At 41.4% G+C, this 19302-nt stretch overlaps 1 protein-coding gene across 1 annotated transcript in view; it reads right to left on the reverse strand.

The window, feature by feature from the left end:
- Window positions 1-7822: 7822 nt before the first annotated feature.
- Window positions 7823-19302, reverse strand: part of LOC139575919 (CD81 antigen-like) — a 27029-nt gene continuing 15549 nt past the window's right edge. The window contains exons 3-8 of the mRNA XM_071401374.1: window positions 11446-11543; window positions 11254-11328; window positions 10809-10934; window positions 10557-10655; window positions 10372-10455; window positions 7823-10246 (exon numbers count right to left, since the gene is read on the reverse strand). Of these exons, the coding sequence (XP_071257475.1) occupies window positions 10184-10246; window positions 10372-10455; window positions 10557-10655; window positions 10809-10934; window positions 11254-11328; window positions 11446-11543 (545 nt within the window). The 3' untranslated portion in view covers window positions 7823-10183. The remainder of the gene's footprint in view (window positions 10247-10371; window positions 10456-10556; window positions 10656-10808; window positions 10935-11253; window positions 11329-11445; window positions 11544-19302) is intronic.

Below are 19302 nucleotides of genomic sequence, written 5' to 3' on the forward strand. Positions count from 1 at the left end.
AGATGTTTGAATGATTCATCTGCTTGGTGTTAAGATCCTGATTGCCAAAGCCACAGATTAACATGAGGGACAGATAGCAGGGGTCTATAAATCAGGCATGACTGTGTGCTTGTGCTCAGGATGTTCATGACAGCTGTCACACAGCTGTCAATCACATCAGGACTCCCAATCAGTTAGCCAATCAAATCGTCTCCTCGTCATTCTTTGACAATCAGCTCCAACAGGGCTGTCACTGTCAGAAACATATCGTTAGTCTTCTTCTCTCCCCCATTCCTAACAGAGAACACAACCATCCCGTTTTTCCAAAACAAAAACAGAAGGTGCTTGCCGACACGCACCTCCTTTCACGTCCCAGCCAGCCACACCCTGTAATGTCAGAAATGTGTAGCATTTGTCACACCAAGCGTTTAAAAAGAAGTGATGCCCAATGTGAGTATTTCACAACCATCATCTCTGTGACTAGAGAGGTCTTAGGCCCACGGCTAGGCTGCTTGGGTGTGACGCAGGTTCATTTGTACAGGACCTTTGTCATTTTTTCCAATGTGAAACTGTCAGTGAGTGCTTCCCGATAATTCAGGTGTAACAAGTTTTGACATTGAGTGAAATAGTGATCCATAAATTAACAGCATGGGGCTAGTATACTTTATGACACTGAGGATATTGGTGAGGATGTGACATTGGTATGAAATCTGTGCCACTTCCCCACTCCAGTGTCACAATACCAATACCAACTGTATTTGAAGTACAAAGACAAACACTATGGACACCAACCATGAACACCAACCATACACACTCCTCATTAGATATGCGCCACAGCCATTGGCTAAAAAAGGAGGTACAAAGCAAGGCACATACGGTTGAAGTCGGAAGTTTATATACACTTAGGTTGGAGTCATTGAAACTTATTTTTCAACCACTCCACACATTTCTTGTTAACAAACTATAGTTCTGGCAAGTCGGTTAGGACATCTACATTGTGCATGACACAAGTCATTTTTCCAACAATTGTTTACAGACAGATTATTTCACTGTATCACAATTACAGTGGATCAGAAGATTACATACACTAAGTTGACTGTGCCTTTTAACAGCTTGGAAAATTCCAGAAAATGATGTCATGGCTTTAGAAGCTTCTGATAGGCTAATTGACATCATTAGAGTCAATTGGAGGTGTACCTGTAGATGTATTTCAAGGCCTACCTTCAAACTCAGTGCCTCTCTGCTTGACATCATGGGAAAATCAAAAGAAATCAGCCAAGACCTCAAAAAAAAAATTGTAGACCTCCACAAGTCTGGTTCATCCTTGGGAGCAATTTACAAACACCTGAAGGTAACACGTTAATCTGTACAAACAATAGTACGCAAGTTGAAACACCATGGGACCATGCAGTCGTCATACCGCTCAGGAAGGAGACACATTCTGTCTCCTAGAGATGAACGTACTTTGGTGCGAAAAGTGCAAATCAATCCCACAACAACAGCAAAGGACCTTGTGAAGATGCTGGAGGAAACAGGTACAAAAGTATCTATATCCACAGTAAAACGAGTCCTATATCGACATAACCTGAAAGACCGCTCAGCAAAGAAGATGCCACTGCTCTAAAACCACCATAAAAAGCCAGTCTAGGGTTTGCAACTGCACATAGGGACAAAGGTCATACTTTTTGGAGCAATGTTCTCTGGTCTGTTGAAACAAAAAGGGAACTGTTTGGCCATAATGACCATCGTTATGTTTGGAGGAAAAAGGGGGAGGCTTGCAAGCCGAAGAACACCATCCCAACCGTGAAGCACGGGGGTGGCAGCATCGTGTTGTGGGGGTGCTTTGCTGCAGGAGGGACTGGTGCACTTCACAAAATAGATGGCATCATGAGGCAGAAAAATGATGTGGATATATTAAAGCAACATCTCAAGACATCAGTCAGGAAGTTAAAGCTTGGTCGTAAATGGGTCTTCCAAATGGACAATGACCCCAAGCATACTTCCAAAGTTGTGGCAAAATGGCTTAAGGACAACAAAGCCAAGGTATTGGAGTGGCCATCACAAAGCCCTGACCTCAATCCTGTAGAACATTTGTGGGCAGAACTGAAAAAGTGTGTGCGAGCAAGGAGTTCTACAAACCTGACTCAGTTACACCAGCTCTGTCAGGAGGAATGGGCCAAAATTCACCCAACTTATTGTGGGAAGCTTGTGGAAGGCTACCCGAACGTTTGACCCAAGTTAAACAATTTCAAGGCAATGCTACCAAATACTAATTGAGTGTATGTAAACTTCTGACCCACTGGGAATGTGATGAAAGAAATAAAACCTGAAATAAATCACTCTCTACTTTTATTCTGACATTTCACATTCTTAAAATAAAGTGGTGATCCTAATTGACCTAAGACAGGGAATTTTTACTAGGATTAAATGTCAGGAATTGTGAAAAACTGTTTAAATGTATTTGGCTAAGGTGTATGTAAACTTCCGACTTCAACTGTATATAGAGCCTTCATTGAGGTGAGAACTAAACAAGAAAAACACTTTGTTGGGGAGAGTGGGACAGATCCACTGCGGCGTGTACAGGCAGTAATGATAAAAAGCCATGGCCCCAAAGCCATGAGTGCATGAAGCCAGCTGGTTCCCATTGTTACCTTTAGTCTTGGAGTTTGATCAATGGTAGGCATTGTCGCCTATGTGCAGGTCCAGAATCTATAATTCCCTACCCTTGTCTATGATTAAAATTTACTATGAAATGGACCCAAAACATAAGATGGACACAAGACATTAGAGTACTCTCATAGGGTGAGATTCTTCGGTACAACATGGACCACATAGAATCTTGTCCTCACTTAGGTAGTGTTAGAGGTTTTCTTGGAGTTTGCCTGGTCTTTATTCCCTAATGGGTCTGGGGATAGGTGGGACTGTAGCGTCCCACCTGGCCAACATCCGCTGAAATGGCAGAGCGCCAAATTCCAATTAAATTACTATAAATATTAAACTTTCATGAAATCACAAGTGCAATACATCAAAATAAAGCTTAACTTGTTGTTAATCCAGCCAAGGTGTCATATTTCAAAAAGGCTTTACGGCGAAAGCAAACCATGCGATTATCTGAGGACAGCCTCCAGCACACAAATGCATAACAAATCATTTTCAACCAGGGAGTTGCGACACGAAAGTCAGAAATAGCGATATAATATATGCTTTACCTTTGAAGATCTTCTTCTGCTGGCACTCCAAAAGGTCTCAGTTACATTACAAATGGTCCTTTTGTTCGATAAATTTCTTCTTTATATCCATAAAAACTCAGTTTACCTGGTGCGCTTCAGTCAATAATCCACTCGGTTTCCATCGTTCAAAATGCATACAAAATGAATCCCAAACGTTACCAATATACTTATCCAAACAAATCAATCAACGTTTACAATCAATCCTTAGGTACCCTATTACGCAAATAAATAATACAATTTAAGGCGGGGAATCGTTAATGTCTTTACCGGAGAAGAAGAACACGCTATCTCAGCCATGCGCATGGAAACACTACAGCCAAAATGGGAGCCATTAGAAAAACTACTTGTTCTCCCTCATTTTTCCAAAAACTAGCCTGAAACTCTTTCTAAAGACTGTTGACATCTAGTGGAAGCCCTAGGAACTGCAACCGAGCACGATTGCGCCCTATTATAAAAGTGCCAGCCATTGAAATCAGTGGTAGGATGAAAAAACATTTTTTGGGAATGATTTAACCTCGGGGTTTCGCCTGCCATTTCAGTTCTGTTATACTCACATACATTATTTTAACAGTTTTAGAAACTTTAGAGTGTTTTCTATCCAAATCTACCAAATATATTATATGCATATCCTAACTCCTGGGCCTGAGTAGCAGGCAGTTTACTTTGGGCACGCTTTTCATCCAGAGGTCAAAATACCGCCCCCTATCCCAAAGAAGTTTTAAACTGTTTTGGTATGTGAAGAATCATCCTCTTCATCCTTACAGCGAGGCCTTAAATCCCGGCTGAGGACGGCCAAAGTGCCTCTCCCCCAAGAGGGTGAGTTGAGGTGTCCTAATGACAGAGGTGTAAAGTAACTAATTAACTACTCTTGTTATTGTAATTGAGTAGTTTTTCTAAGTACTTGTACTTTTTTCAGTATTTTTCCAAATCAGTACTCTTTTCACCCCTGGTGAGTAAGTGAAATAGTTTTTTTTTAAGTCAGTGAGTGAGTTAGTGAGGAAAGAGGGACTGAGTGAGTGAGGGTGAATGGGTGAGTGAGTGAATGTCAGCTGGTCACATGGACAAATAACAAACAAGTAACAGAGGGGTGAATGAGGAATTGAATGGGTGAAAGAATTAGAAACGTTTATTTCTGGAGTCTGAAATATATTGAAAACTGGCAACATTATTGTTTATTCACTGAATTTTTTGTAGATTTTTATTTATCAATACATTTTATGTTTAATTTATTTTAAAATGTTATAAGTATATTTTTAACAAATCCTTATTTTTTTTACATACATATGTGCCTTGTTGCAATTCATAAAATAAATGAACGTAGTTCCTACTATAGAATAATTTCCTCTCTTCTTTTAAAAAATGTTACGCATGGAAAAGATCATGTGTAACAACATTCAGGTAACATTAGCAAAATTAGCTAATTATGAAGGTCAATATTTTCATTTAAAAATTAACTCAATTACTTGTACACTGAGTACTTTTTACTTTTACTTTTTTTACACCAGTAATTTTACTTCTACTTGAGTAAAATTTCATAAAAATAACAAAACTTCTACTTGAGTAGGCTATTTCAGTACTCTCTCTATGCCTGCCTAATGAGCAGATCTTTATTGGCTGAGCGTTTGCGTTATCCTGCTCTAGCCAATAGGATTGCTAGTTGGTCCTCGGTAAAGGTCTGCTTATCTTTACACTCAGGACTCTACATGTTAGTGTGGACATCTAGACTTACTCGACCCTGGTCCCAGCCCCACCGAGGCTACATCAGATCTTCCCAAGACTTTAGGATCTGAGGTCATAGTTCACATCAACACAGAAGCCTGTCCTAACTAATAGATCTAAGTATTGTAATTTACAAACAAATTGAGTTTAATTGATGGATCTTGAGTGACTTGAATAAAGAAGTGGAAAACAAATCAAGGATAATAATTGTGTTGGAGAGTGCTATGCATTCGTTTATATAGATTCCTAGAAAGTAATCCATAGTGGCAGATTCCTTGCTAGCATGCTCTAAAAAGCCTCATTCATGTTTTCTAGCAATTGAATACCATCACAAGATACTGTATACAATGACTATACAAAACATTAGGAACACCTGCTCTTTCCATGACAGACTGACCAGGTGAATCCAGATGAAAGCAATGATCCCTTATTGATGTCACTTGTTAAATCCACTTCAATTAGTGTAGATGAAGGGGAGGAGACAGGTTAAAGAAGCATTTTTAAGCCTTGAGACAATTGTGACATGGATCGTGTCAAATAAAATAAAATTTTATTGGTCACATACACATATTTAGCAGATGTTATTGCGGGCGTAGCGAAATGCTTGTGTTCTTAGCTCCGACAGTGCAGTAATATCTAACAATTCACAATAATACAAACAAATCTAAAAGTAAAAGAATGGAATTAAGAAATATATAAATATTAGGACGAGCAATATCAGAGTGGCTTTGACTAAAATACAGTAGAATACAGTACATACATATGAAATGAGTAAACCAGTATGTAAACATCACTAAAATGACTAGTGTTCCATTTAAAGTGGGCAGTGATTCCATGTCTATGTATATAGGGCAGCAGCCTCTAAGGTGTAGGTTTGAGTAACCGGGTGGTAGCCGGCAAGTGATGACTATTTAACAGTCTGATGGCCTTGAGTTAGAAGCTATTTTTCAGTCTCTCTGCCCCAGCTTTGATGCACCTGTACTGACCTCGCCTTCTGGATGACAGGGGGATGAACAGGCTGTGGTTCCAGTGGTTGATGTCCTTGATTATCTTTTTGCCCTTCCTGTGACATTGGGTGCTGTAGGTGTCCTGGGGGGCAGGCAGTGTGTGCCCCCGGTGATGAATTTGGCAGACCACACCACACTTTAGAGAGCCCTAGGGTTGCGGGCGGTGCAGTTTCCATACCAGGTGGTGATACAGCCTGACAGGATGCTCTCAATTGTACATCTGTAAAAGTTTGTTTGGGTCTTAGGGGCCAAGCCAAAAATGTTCAGCCTCTTGAGGTTGAATAGGCGCTGTTGCGCCTTCTTCACCATACTGTCTGTGTGGGTGGACCATTTCAGATTGTCAGTGATGTGTATGCAGAGGAACTTTAAGCTTTTCACCTTCTCAACTGCGGTCCCGTTGATGTGAATAAAGGCGTGCTCTCTCTGTTGATTCCTGAAGTCCCCGATCAGCTCCATTTTGTTGAAGTTGAAGGAGATGTTATTTTCCTGGAACCACTTTGCCAGGGCCCTCACCTCCTCCCTGTAGGCTGTCTCGCCATTGTTGGTAATTAGGCCTACGACTGTTGTGTCATCTGCAAACTTGATGATTGAGTAGAGGTGTGCGTGGGAGGATCAGCGTAGTGGAGTTGTTTCCTACCTTTCCCACCTGGGGGCGGCCCATCAGGAAGTCCAGGATCCAGTTGCACAGGGCGGGGTTCAGACCCAGGGCCATGTGTGTGCCATTCAGAGGGTGAATGGGCAAGACAAAAGATTTAAGGGTAGCATTAGAGTCAGCATTGGCCAGCATCCGCTTTCGACACCTTGTGGAGTTCATGCCCCAACGAATATTAGGAAGGTGTTCCTAATGTTTGGTATACTAAGTGTACATGTAACTATTGATAATTTATACTGAACAAAAATATAAACGCAACATGCAACAATTTCAACTATTTTACTGAGTTACAGTTCATATAAGGAAATGTATCAATTTAAATAAATCATTAGGCCCTGGTCTATGGATTTTACATGGGCAGGGGCGCAGCCATGGGTACCCCACAAAATGGCTTTATTACAGACAAAAACACTCCTCAGTTTCATCAGCTGTACTGGTCGATGGTTTCAGACGATCCCGCAGGTGAAGAAGCCAGATGTGGAGATCCTGGGCTGGAGTGGTTACACGTGGTCTCTGGTCGTGAGGCCGGTTGGACGAACTGCCAAATTCTCTAAAACGACGTTGGAGGCAGCTTATGGTAGAGAAATTAACATTCAATTCTCTGGCAACAGCTCTGGTGGACATTGCTGCAGTCAGCATGTTGACACGTTGGCATTGTGTTGTGTGACAAAATTACCCATCTTAGAGTGGCCTTTATTGTCCCCAGCACAAGGTGCACCTGTGTAATGATCATGCTGTTCAATCAGCTTCTTGATATGCCACACCCGACAGGTGGATGTATTATCTTGGCAAAGGAGAAATGCTCACTGACAGGGATATAAACACATTTGTGAAAAAAATGAGAAAAAAGCTTTCTGTTTATGTTCAGTATATAATTATTTTCTCCTCAGTGTTTGATCATATCTTGATTTCCTGTCTAAACCCACAGATCAAATACAAATTATGACCAATGGTGGTGACTTTTTGAATCCATAGATGTTTCTCTCTATATCCATATAACTGGGTAAACAGGAAATCTATTTTTATGGAATTAGGGTGAAGAAAGACAACTATGGTTTAACACTTAGACATTTCCTCTCTAGCCTATAATAGAAAACACTGTCACATAGGGCCTACCTGTCAAGGATATGTTAAGGATTTTAACAACTCATGTACTGTATAAGATGTGAGAGACAGGTTTTTCCTTATACTAACAATGAATAGAGAATAAAAAATAAAGTAATGGACATCATGCATTATTTGTAAAATACATTTAATCCCTTAATACTTGGGCAACAAAACCAAAATCTAAAACAGGAGAAAGGGCACAGATTTAAGTGACAGTGGGCTATTGAGTCTCTGTCACTACATTGTGTATAGTGTTTTTACAGTAGGGCAGTGACATAGATACTAGAGAGACACTCTTTTGCTGGCATTGTTCTTTCACCTTTGTGTTGTACAGCATATACAGCCATGTTGCTAATCTTCCCAACCTTTAGTAACTCAACTGATATCCTAGTCCTGCACACTGCCACTGAAGCCGACACCCATTTTTCTTTTGACAACGTACCAGACAGAATATCACAATGAAAGGCATAGCTACATTGTCTTTACATGGTCATTAGTACAATAATATATAGCTGTACATGATACAAGACACTTAACCATATATCAGCATAGGCATTATGTGTTAACAAGACTAGGTTTTGGTTGGCTTAGAAAGCCATAGTCTATGATGTAGGACTACACAAATGATGGAGTGAGTATGTGTGAGTGTTTAAGTGCTTATGTGTGTATATAGGTGAATGTTAAGGGCCTGGTTCCTTTTCAGTCCCTAGCCCCTACCCCTTCAGTGTTAACAGATCTGAAAGGACTGGATGGGTGTAGATAATAGGATGATAGCTCCACCTAGCCATCTAATGGATCAGATTCAAATCTGTGAACTCTGAAGGGAAGCTGAAGATCGAAATGGAACCGGTAAGAAGTGCTTTGCAGTTGAGCAGGCAACCAAAGTCACAGTGGAGCAAGAATGTATGACAAGAGCTCCCCCTGGCTTTGGAACCATAGCAATGGAATACCATGAAGCATCACAACAGGTCTGCCCCCTAGTGGTGGGTTGGTCGTGGACTTGACTTGTTAACATGGCCAGTATTTGACTTGCTGACACAAACACAACCTCTCACAACTGCATGGTCAGTGGTATTATACAGTATCATCATACAGCACAGATACAACATTGTCCGGCAAGTCCCAGCATAATAAGATGTTTGACTGTCAGAGTATAACAAGCAGGCATAAAAAGGATTCTTTGAAAATAAACTAGATTTGTTTGAACGGCTGAAGGTGACAATTTTTTTTCTTAATTTTTTTGTTGTTGCGTTTATGGCAGCTGGTATTCCCATGCGGTCTCCCGACCAAGTACTAACCAGGCCCAGCGTATTTTTTACCCCGTATTAGGTCCCTTGGCTCATCTCTGCAACAGGCTCGCTCAGGAGAGGTGAAGGTTGAGTCATGCGTCCTCCGAAACATGACCAGCCTGGCTGCCTACTTCTTATCACACTGCTCTCTTAACCCGGATGTCAGCTGCACCAATGTGTCAGAGGAAATACTGTTCAACTTATGACTGGAGTCAGCTTGCAGGCATCTAGACCTGTCACAAGGAGTCGCTATAGCAAGATGAGCCAAGGAAAGCCCCACCAGCCAAACCTTCCCCTACCCCAGACGGCACTGGGCCAATTGTGCGCCATCCTATGGGGCTCCCGGTCACGGCCGGTTGTGTCTGGGTTCGAACCCCATGCTGTAGTGTCGCCTCAGCACTGCGTTTGTCCGCTGCGCCAGCCTAGGAAGTGAAGCTTCTGTAGGTATGCATAGTACACAGCAATAGGTTAAGGACAGGACATTCAATGTAGTTTTACAAGAACAAGGTGTTGTTGGGGAGGATGGGACATTCCACTCATAAGGCTTGGAGGCATGGGGTCTCTTTATGGCTTAGATTGGTAGGTGTTATAAAAGCACAGGGGAAACTATCACCTCTATCGTGGTTTTAGATGGGACAGACAAATTAATAGTATCCATTCACCGTTTCTTAGTGGTTGTTGTCTATGGAGAAAAGTCAGGCAGACAAGCAGTGAGTGCAGAAAAATGTGGGGAGAAGGGATTCAATACAATATCCATGCTTGCCAGTCATAAAGCACTGCAAATATATACAGTTTATACATATACATTTGAAAAAAGATTGATAAACCAACAGAATACAATGTTTCGGACTCCAGCAAAGTAGCAATACTTTACAATTAAAACAAGATAATTCCAGGATCTGTACTCGTGTGTGTGTGTGTGTGTTTAAATGCCATGCCAATGTAAACCTCAACATTTTGTAGACTAACATTAGTCAAAATATTGAACAGCTATCTGTGACAGACAAGAATAGTTGGTACCGCATTATCAAAAACTGTGTGAGAAAATGCATTTTTGATCTTGTACAACTGGCAAACTTGGCAAGCAACTATTTGAGGAAGTGACAGGCTATAAAAACAAAAAAGGAAGATAAATATTTTCCTTCAGTCATTGGCTAGTATCTCCAGAGGTCACTAGCCCTTGCTTCTTCCCCCTGGACTTTAGTACACCGGGCTGTTGCGGATCCCACAGCACAGGACCATACTAAAGGTCATCTCAAAGATCTGACAGGAGAGAACAAAGAAATGAGAGGGGCATTATGGGTCTCTTCATAGAGATGCCAAGGATCCCTTATCTTGTATGAGCTACACTTCCACACAAGCTACATACTCTCTTTCATGATACTCACCATAATAATAGCAACTATCAGGGCAGCGATGCCAATCAGGTAAACCTTCTCGTTAAAGAGCTCCCTGATTTTTCCATGGCAGTCCTGTCAAACAAAATAACACGAGTCAAAATTGTATTTTGTGGCTTATGCACTATATAACCAACATTCTGTATTGTCCTCATAGTTGGCCCTAGAGTACTTACTGTAGTGGTAGCGGAGACTGACTTGGGGCACATGTCTGTAAAACCTTGGGTGATAAACGTAGTGAACGCGTTGCTGATGCCCCTACCACAGCATTCCAACTAAAAGAAAAAGGCACGTGTTAGTGGAGCTTTATTAGTGAGATGTGTGTCTGTTTGGATGTTGCTATGAGATTCACTTTACTGTGTGTTTAAAATCATCTTACAAGTGAGTTTGACAGTTTTTCTTTTAGTTTAAGTATGAGCTTGACTTACCGTCTCATGGAAGACCTTCAGCACAGCAGCGGCAGCCTGTTTCTTGTCCTTGTCCTGGTCTGTTATAGTGTTTACTACAGAGTTCTCATAAACATTGTCATAGAAGGTAATCAGCTCTTTGGAAATCTACAACCAAAAGGACAGGATGTGTCTGGTCAGGTTATGACAGATATGGAACTCTGAAGGAATAACTGAATGTAGTTATTCCACCCTCAGTTACTTTGTCATGATCACATTAGAGCCACACTGACATTATCAATGGCTTTTAACTCAATCATGTAGTACTGTATGCTACGCTGTGTTTCAATATACATTTTGTTTTTGTGTGTGTGTGTGTGTGTGTGTGTGTGTGTGTGTGTGTGTGTGTGTGTGTGTGTGTGTGTGTGTGTGTGTGTGTGTGCAATGTGTTTCTGTGTGTAAGATCAGAATTTGTATGTGTCCTCACCGAATCTTTGTGCATGAATCCAAAGATTCCAGCTGCCACCTCACAAGCGAACAGGATCACCAAGCAGGCAAAGAACTGGAGGAAAACAAAGCCATTCATTCAGTGGACAATTTAGGGGATAGCTGGGAATGGGCTGGCTAGACCACATACAAGTGACTCTTTGCTGCATGGTGTTCTGTCTGTATGACTCACTGTTCCAAGAAGACACTGAGACTCCTGAATGGCACCATAGCAGCCGAGGAACCCGACAACCATCATCACTGCGCCAACAGCGATCAGGATGTGAACACCTAAAATAGAAATGGAGAGAGAATAAACAAAGACAATTTTGTCATTAGTCAATATTCTACAGAACATTGCTAGTGTGTTTACTCCTTTATGATAAGTGCAGTCATCTTAACTATCACCAGGTGGCATGAGTTGGTGTTATTTATTTGGTTAAGCATGTTTTAATTCTGCCTAAATATGGAAACTTCGCAGTTATTTACACAAGGTGCTTGGCTCTCAATCCAATGCAATAAGCATTCATGTCTCGTGTCAAGACACATCCAAACATTGTAGATACATGTTATTCTTATGAAGAACATATGGCATAAGAATTGAAGAGAATGCAGGAGTGGGGAAGGATATTTTGTTTTCAGTTGAAAGGTTTATAATATATCAAAGTTGTCTCTCGCCAAGCTGTGCATGTTTTGTTTTTCCATCAGATGCTCAGACAGGGCTAGCATGGTAAGCATGGAAACCCAGGGTAGCTCTACTGACCTTGGTGTGCTGGACTGATTTTACCCATAAATTCAATCATAAAACCTGCGCTTAGAAATAGTCCCACTATGCATTTAATGCCTAGGGCCTCACACTGAATGTCAATCAGGGGGTTTAGGTGATATACACTTGCTGTGACCTCATCATTAAACTTTAGCATGTGGTCCAACAGTTGCCTGAGCCACCGCTCCCCAAGGCACGTAACATTATTGTTCAGTTTTGTTTCAATGACGACAGCCCTGACGTTTTGCGAGGATAGTAGTTCCGAGAAGATAGGGCTGGTGTGAGGTGAGCTGTGTGGCACCAATTTATCAGCTGAACAGTGAATGCAGACCGGGGTAGAAATGACTGACTAACCACAGACAATATGTTCATTTTTAGCTCAAGAAAGTCATTTTGTTATGCTTTAGTTTATAGGCCTCTTCTCTTTCTTGTCCCCTTTCTCTCTCAGATAAATTCAGTTCATGGGGGCTTTATGCAAAGTATTACGGTACCAATTTTGATAAACCAACTTGGGGAAAAACACATCCTTGCTTGAGACCCTATACTGGGCTTTTAATAGGGGTACTTTATGCCACTGTCTCCTATGATCTCTCCCTCTCCCCATCCATCATCCTTAAGACCTCCACCCACACCCCACAGACTACACTGCCATTCCATCCCTTTACTCTGTCCTTGATAGATACAGGGAGGGGCCTGGTCACGATTTGGGTTCATGTTTTTTTTTGTCCTGTATAATGTAATCGCAAAGCTTATTGGATTCTCGTCCTCTCCCATCCCCTCATATTCCAGTGAAGGGACACAGACAGCCAGAACAGCGCCTCTCTCCTGCCTGCTCGCCTGGCTCATTTAAAAATCGATGGCTTGGAGGCTGACCAAGTGCTCCTTCAATTTCCTTGATTGTGGCTGTGCGGCGGGGGAATTGAATCACGGATGGGGAGCTTTTTACGAGCGCTGCTTAGCCATCCCTTACCATGACATCATCAGAACAAAACAGGGGCGTGACCGGCATGTTTAGCAGTGGGTCGATGCAGTATCACACCCTTCTCTCTCTTTCCCTTTTCTTTACCACTTGTTTGAGATATATCCATCCGTTCATGCATTTGTCCAATCTATGCATTATCAACAATGTATTTCCTTTCATCTTAGTTTTCATCTATATACAAGTTCTAAAAATGTTGCTCTGAGAGTCAACTGGTTGGCTAAAACCGCAGACTAGTCTGGAGGCCTCAGTTGGATAATCCAAACAGCCTCAGAGAAAACTCAACATTTTTGTATTTGTGACCTGTGGTGAGCAGCAAAAACATGTTTTTTTTTCTTGTGGGAAGCGGTGGCACTGATGACACATGGTAGCTCTCTAGATTTCATATGACCAACGTTTGAATCATCCTTCCTACCCACTTGTGTACTAGTGAGAACATGGTTGCTACCATAAGACATAATTGGATACCACTAAATTAGAGGGAAGAGTGAACAGAGCCTACACAGTCTTTCCATTGGGAAGAAAAGGACATTTCAACCAAACTGGATCTTTTTATTATTACCAAAAAATGTAAATGTTAAAACACAAATAATATGTGTAATTACAAATATGGTGAAATAGTGTAGGCTTTGGTCTGAGGTAAATAGTCTTTCTTCTGGTTGATTAATCAAGAGGTTCCAAACATCAGAGCCCCTGATGTGACCTACTCTGACCTCACTCATAGTGGATGAATGGTGACCTACACTCTTAGACAAAAAGGTGCTATCTAGAACCTAAAAGGGTTCTTCGGCTGACTCCATAGTGGAACCCTTTGAAGAACCATATTTGATTCCATGTAGAACCCTCTTCCACAGAGGGTGGAAGAACTAGAGGTCGACCGATTATGATCTTTCAACGCCGATACCGATTATTGGTGGACCAAAAAGTCCGATACCAATTAAAATCGGCCGATTTATATATATATTTTTTTGTAATAATGACAATTACAACAATACTGAATGAACACTTATTTTAACTTAATATAATACATCAATAAAATCAATTTAGCCTCAAATAAATAATGAAACATGTTCAATTTGGTTTAAATAATGCAAAAACAAAGTGTTGGGGAAGAAAGTAAAAGTGCAATATGTGCCATGTAAGAAAGCTAACGTTTAAGTTCCTTGCTCAGAACATGAGAAAGCTGGTGGTTCCTTTTAACATGAGTCTTCAATATTCTCAGGTAGTAGTTATTATAGGACTATTTCTCTCTATACGATTTGTATTTCATATACCTTTGACTATTGGATGTTCTAATAGGTACTTTAGTATTGCCAGTGTAACAGTATAGCTTCCGTCCCTCTCCTCGCTCCTACCTGGGCTCGAACCAGGAACACATCGAAAACAGCCACCCTCGAAGCAGCATTACCCATGCAGAGCAAGGGGAACAACTACTCCAAGTGTCAGAGCAAGTGACATTTGAAACGCTATTAGCGCGCACCCCGCTAACTAGCTAGCCATTTCACATCGGTTACACCAGCCTAATCTCGGGAGTTGATAGGCTTGAAGTCATAAACAGTGCAATGCTTGAAGCATTGCAAAGAGCTGCTGGCAAAACGCACGAAAGTGCTGTTTGAATGAATGCTTACGAGCCTGCTGGTGCCTACCATCGCTCAGTCAGACTGCTCTATCAAATCATAGACTTAATTATAGCATAATAACACAGAAATCCGAGCCTTAGGTCATTAATATGGTATAATCCGGAAACTATCATCTCGAAAACAAAACGTTTATTCTTTCAGTGAAATACGGAACCGTTCCGTATTTTATCTAACGGGTGGCATCCATAAGTCTAAATATTCCTTTTACATTGTACAACCTTCAATGTTATGTCATAATTACGTAAAATTCTGGCAAATTAGTTCGCAACGAGCCAGGCGGCCCAAACTTTTGCATATACTCTGCGTGCAATGAACGCAAGAGAAGTGACACAATTTAACCTGGTTAATATTGCCTGCTAACCTGGATTTTTTTTAGCAAAATATGCAGGTTTAAAAATATATACTTCTGTGTATTGATTTTAAGAAAGGCATTGATGTTTATGGTTAGGTACACGTTGGAGCAACGACAGTCCTGTTTCGCAAATGCGCACCGCATCGATTATATGCAATGCAGGACACGCTAGATAAACTAGTAATATCATCAACCATGTGTAGTTAACTAGTGATTATGATTGACTGATTGTTTTTTATAAGATAAGTTTAATGCTTGCTAGCAACTTACCTTCGCTTCTTACTGCATTCGCGTAACAGGCAGGCTCCTCGTGGAGTGCAATGTAAAGCAGGTGGTTAGAGCGTTGGACTAGTTAACTGTAAGGTTGCAAGATTGAATCCCCGAGCTGACAAGGTAAAAATCTGTCGTTTTGCCCCTGAACAAGGTAGTTAACCCACCGTTCATAGGCCGTCATTGAAAATAAGAATGTGTTCTTAACTGACTTGCCTAGTTAAGGTGTAAAAAAAAAAACTCTACCTCTACATGGAACCCAAAAGGGTTTTACCTGGACCCCAAAAGGGTTCTACCTGGACCCCAAAAGGGTTCTACCTGAAGCCAAAACAGGTTCTTCTGTAGGGATGGCCGAAGAAACCTTTTTTCTAAGAGTGTAGTGCCCCGAAGAGACCCGGGGCCCATTCTAAGGATACTATTCACTCTTTGCCTTTTGTACATATCATTTGACTAGTTCGATTATTATAGGCACGGAAGAATATTCTGAAAACTGCACTTTGTCAAGTACTGTATGTGTTAAATCCTTCAGGTAAAGATAAATAATACAAGATGCTTCAAATGGATCTTATGTTTATTTGAAACACATTGTTCTTGGGTGCATGACCAAGGATATACAGTACAATGGATTTCCACTGAGTTATCACTGGTCATTGCTTGTATGGAAATGATATGAGAAACAGGGAGAAGTGCTGACCACCCCCAGGTCATCTAGAAAACGTTTGACTCCTGACCTCATTGTGTTTCAGTTCTTGTTTTATTCAAACTATTATCGGTCTCTCTGGAGGATACACTTTCTTTGCGTGTAATAAACACTAAACTTGAAGTTAGATTCCAATGTACACCATATAGGCCAGTTACCGATAATTGTGTTAAGTTTAAATTCAATATGCCACAGACTACATTCTAAACTTATACGGTACGGGTGTGACGTGAGCTCCGCTACCTCGTACAAACTGAAAAGCCACTGCTTATGTCACTATCTGAATGTGTCTTTGGCTGCGGAAAAACATGTAGAGGCTGTACCAGCCTGTGCACATGAAAACTGATACAGCACCGTGGCACTGGATAGTACAGTACTTTCCAGAAAAGTTGTGTGTGTGCTTGTGTGTCCATGTGCATGCGTGTGTGCATGCCTGTGAAAGCTAACGCATCTGTTAATCTCATTAAATCTCTGGGCAAGCAGCTGACTCAGAGGGGAAAGACCCTTGACTGAGAGGAAACATGAGGTCCAACACCAGCTCTGGAACCAGTGACATCAGGCTCTGACATCAGGCTCTCCACACCAGTGCTAGAGTGCCCAGATGTGCTGCGTGGGGCCTATCACAGGAGGAGAAGGTATAGGCATGAGCGAAAAGAGAAAGATGGACAGAGCAAGATAAAAACAAGAGGATTGAGATGATAGAGAGAGTGGTAGGGAGGTGGAGAGAGGAGTGACAAAACAAAGGAAGGAGGAAGAGAAAAGAAAGGAGGACAGAGGGAGGTAGACAGAGCTGAAGAGGAGGAAGGAGAGAGTGCAACACAGATGTTAAACACAAACAGATGGGGACAAAGCTGAACTTCAGTGGAAAGTAACAGGCTAGAGGGGAAACTTTCTCAAGAAGAGGGTGGGGGAGTATGAGGGAGGAGACTGGTGAGGAATTTTTTCCTTTCATAAAAATAAAAAAAAGCAACAAGGACCATGCTCTGAAGAGAAAAATACTTTATGTAATGGGCAGGCTGTGATTTTTACTCTTTTTTGTGCTGTGTGTACGTTAATGTCCCTCTCCTGTTCCATTTGTTTTTGCATGTTTCAAACAAGCAAGTAAATTGTTGAAGGACATACAAACCCAGTTGCTGAAAAACAACCACAGTCTCTTGGTTTCTCTTAATCATCTTTGAAGTGGCTGGAGAGAATATATGTTAAAATAATGCCCTGAAAACATCCACAACATCATTGGAAATCCTGAGGATGGATTGTGCTCCAGTTGGCTACTGTTTATTAGATCTGCATGGACATTGTGCATCTTCATCCGAATCAAGGCTAAATGGCTATAGTTTCTTCTATTGCAAGTTCACTTCCCCCTCCATTTTACCTCCTTTATTGTGATATGTTTACCCTTCTGACATGAATTTACAAATGATAAAATGAATGACATAAGGAAGATGATTCATGAAGCCAACTCTGAATGCAGATTTTGAACGTTGCAGCTAGTGAAAATTGAGGTCAGAGAGAGGACGTTTATGAAGGAAGTTCACCGCACAAGGAAGGAATTTCATGTGGAGTATACAAAAGGGCGGACAAGTTTGACCCCCTGAGAAGCAGGACAAATCCCTTGCTGATGTTAGTAACATCAACGTAGTCATACAACCACAGCCAACTAACTACACAGTACCTGACAGTGAAGTGTGAGTGATGCCACACTAGAGCTGAACATGACAGAGGAGTGCATCTGGGGGTCATATAGTGGAACACCAGCTTTTTAAGACACACAGAGTCCAGACTCTGGAAGCAGTTCAGTGTTACATAAACCATACAGGCTCCATTACTGTTATATAATATCTCTACTTAAAGGACATTATCTAGAGGAAGTGGTAGCGAGAGGTATGAGCGGGAGTGCAAATTTAGACTCCTGGGGCAGGGGTGGCGCTAATAAGCATCTTCTGGCATCTTCTCCCCTCATGGGTGGGCCTTTACTGGAATCTATCAACAGAAAAGTGGACATTGTACCGTGTGTTTACTCCCACTGAGTGTTTAATGGGCCTGTAGAATTACCCTCTTACCTCTCTCCTCTGTCCAACCTCACAAGGCTTGAGAGGAACCTGAGTACCACCCAAGTCCTGACAAAATTACATTACATTTAACTGTGGTTTTATTGGTTGTAGTTAATGTAACATTTAAATCACTTATTTTAATTTGAGATCCACTCTCGTTCTCTGTTCCTCAATATGGGTTGATTGCGTAATGTAAGGTAATGTGGGTTAAATCTGGTTATAGGGCAAAGGCAAATGTCTATGTTTGTCTTTTCCTGTGAGGTTGGGTGTGTAACTTCCTGTGCACGCCACAAAGGTTCTTGCTCTCTGCAATACAGTACTGTGTTGTGGTGATGCGCCCAGTTCCATCTGAACATAACCAGACTTTGTCTCATAAAACATTTACACTTTGGACCAGAATTGTTCAAACTAGCAAACATCATACACTGGATCTGTTCTCACCGACAGACCACTGGAGCAATAGGCAAGTACAAATCCCTTAACTTTCACAATCACTAGCTGGGAAAGTTGCTTTTAGAACACAGAGCTACTATTTCAAAAGTTCCAATGAATCAACATCGATACAATATCACCAATTATCAAGCATGATGAATTTGAGTCCTTACTTGCTTATTTTCCAAAGTATAACATTTCTACAATATACGTCCAGTATCAAGATTTTATTTATTTAACCAGGTAGGCTAGTTGAGAACAAGTTCTCATTTGCAACTGCGACCTGGCCAAGATAAAGCAAAGCAAAGCAGTTCGACACATACAACAACAGAGTTACACATGGAATAAACAAACATACAATCAATAATACAGTAGAAAAATCTATATACAGCATGTGCAAATGAGGTAGGATAAGAGAGGTAAGGCAATAAATAGGCCATGGTGGCGAAGTAATTACAATATAGCAATTAAACACTGGATTGGTAGAATGTGCAGAAGATGAATGTGCAAGTAGAGATACTGGGGTGCATAGGAGCAAGATAAATAAATACAGTATGGGGATGAGGTAGATTGGATGGGCTATTTACAGATGAGCTATGTACAGGTGCAGTGATTTGTGAGCTGCTCTGATAGCTGGTGCTTAAAGCTAATGAGGGAGATATGAGTCTCCAGCTTCAGTGATTTTTGCAGTTCGTTCCAGTCATTGGCAGCAGAGAACTGGAAGGAGAGGCGGCCAAAGGAAGAATTGGCTTTGGGGGTGACAAGTGAGAGATACCTGCTGGAGCGCGTGCTACGGGTGGGTGCTGCTATGGTGACCAGTGAGCTGAGATGCAGTTGTACAGTAGCAAGGCTGCAGTACT

Source organism: Salvelinus alpinus, chromosome 5 (assembly GCF_045679555.1).
Source record: "Salvelinus alpinus chromosome 5, SLU_Salpinus.1, whole genome shotgun sequence".
Classification (NCBI taxonomy): domain Eukaryota; kingdom Metazoa; phylum Chordata; class Actinopteri; order Salmoniformes; family Salmonidae; genus Salvelinus; species Salvelinus alpinus.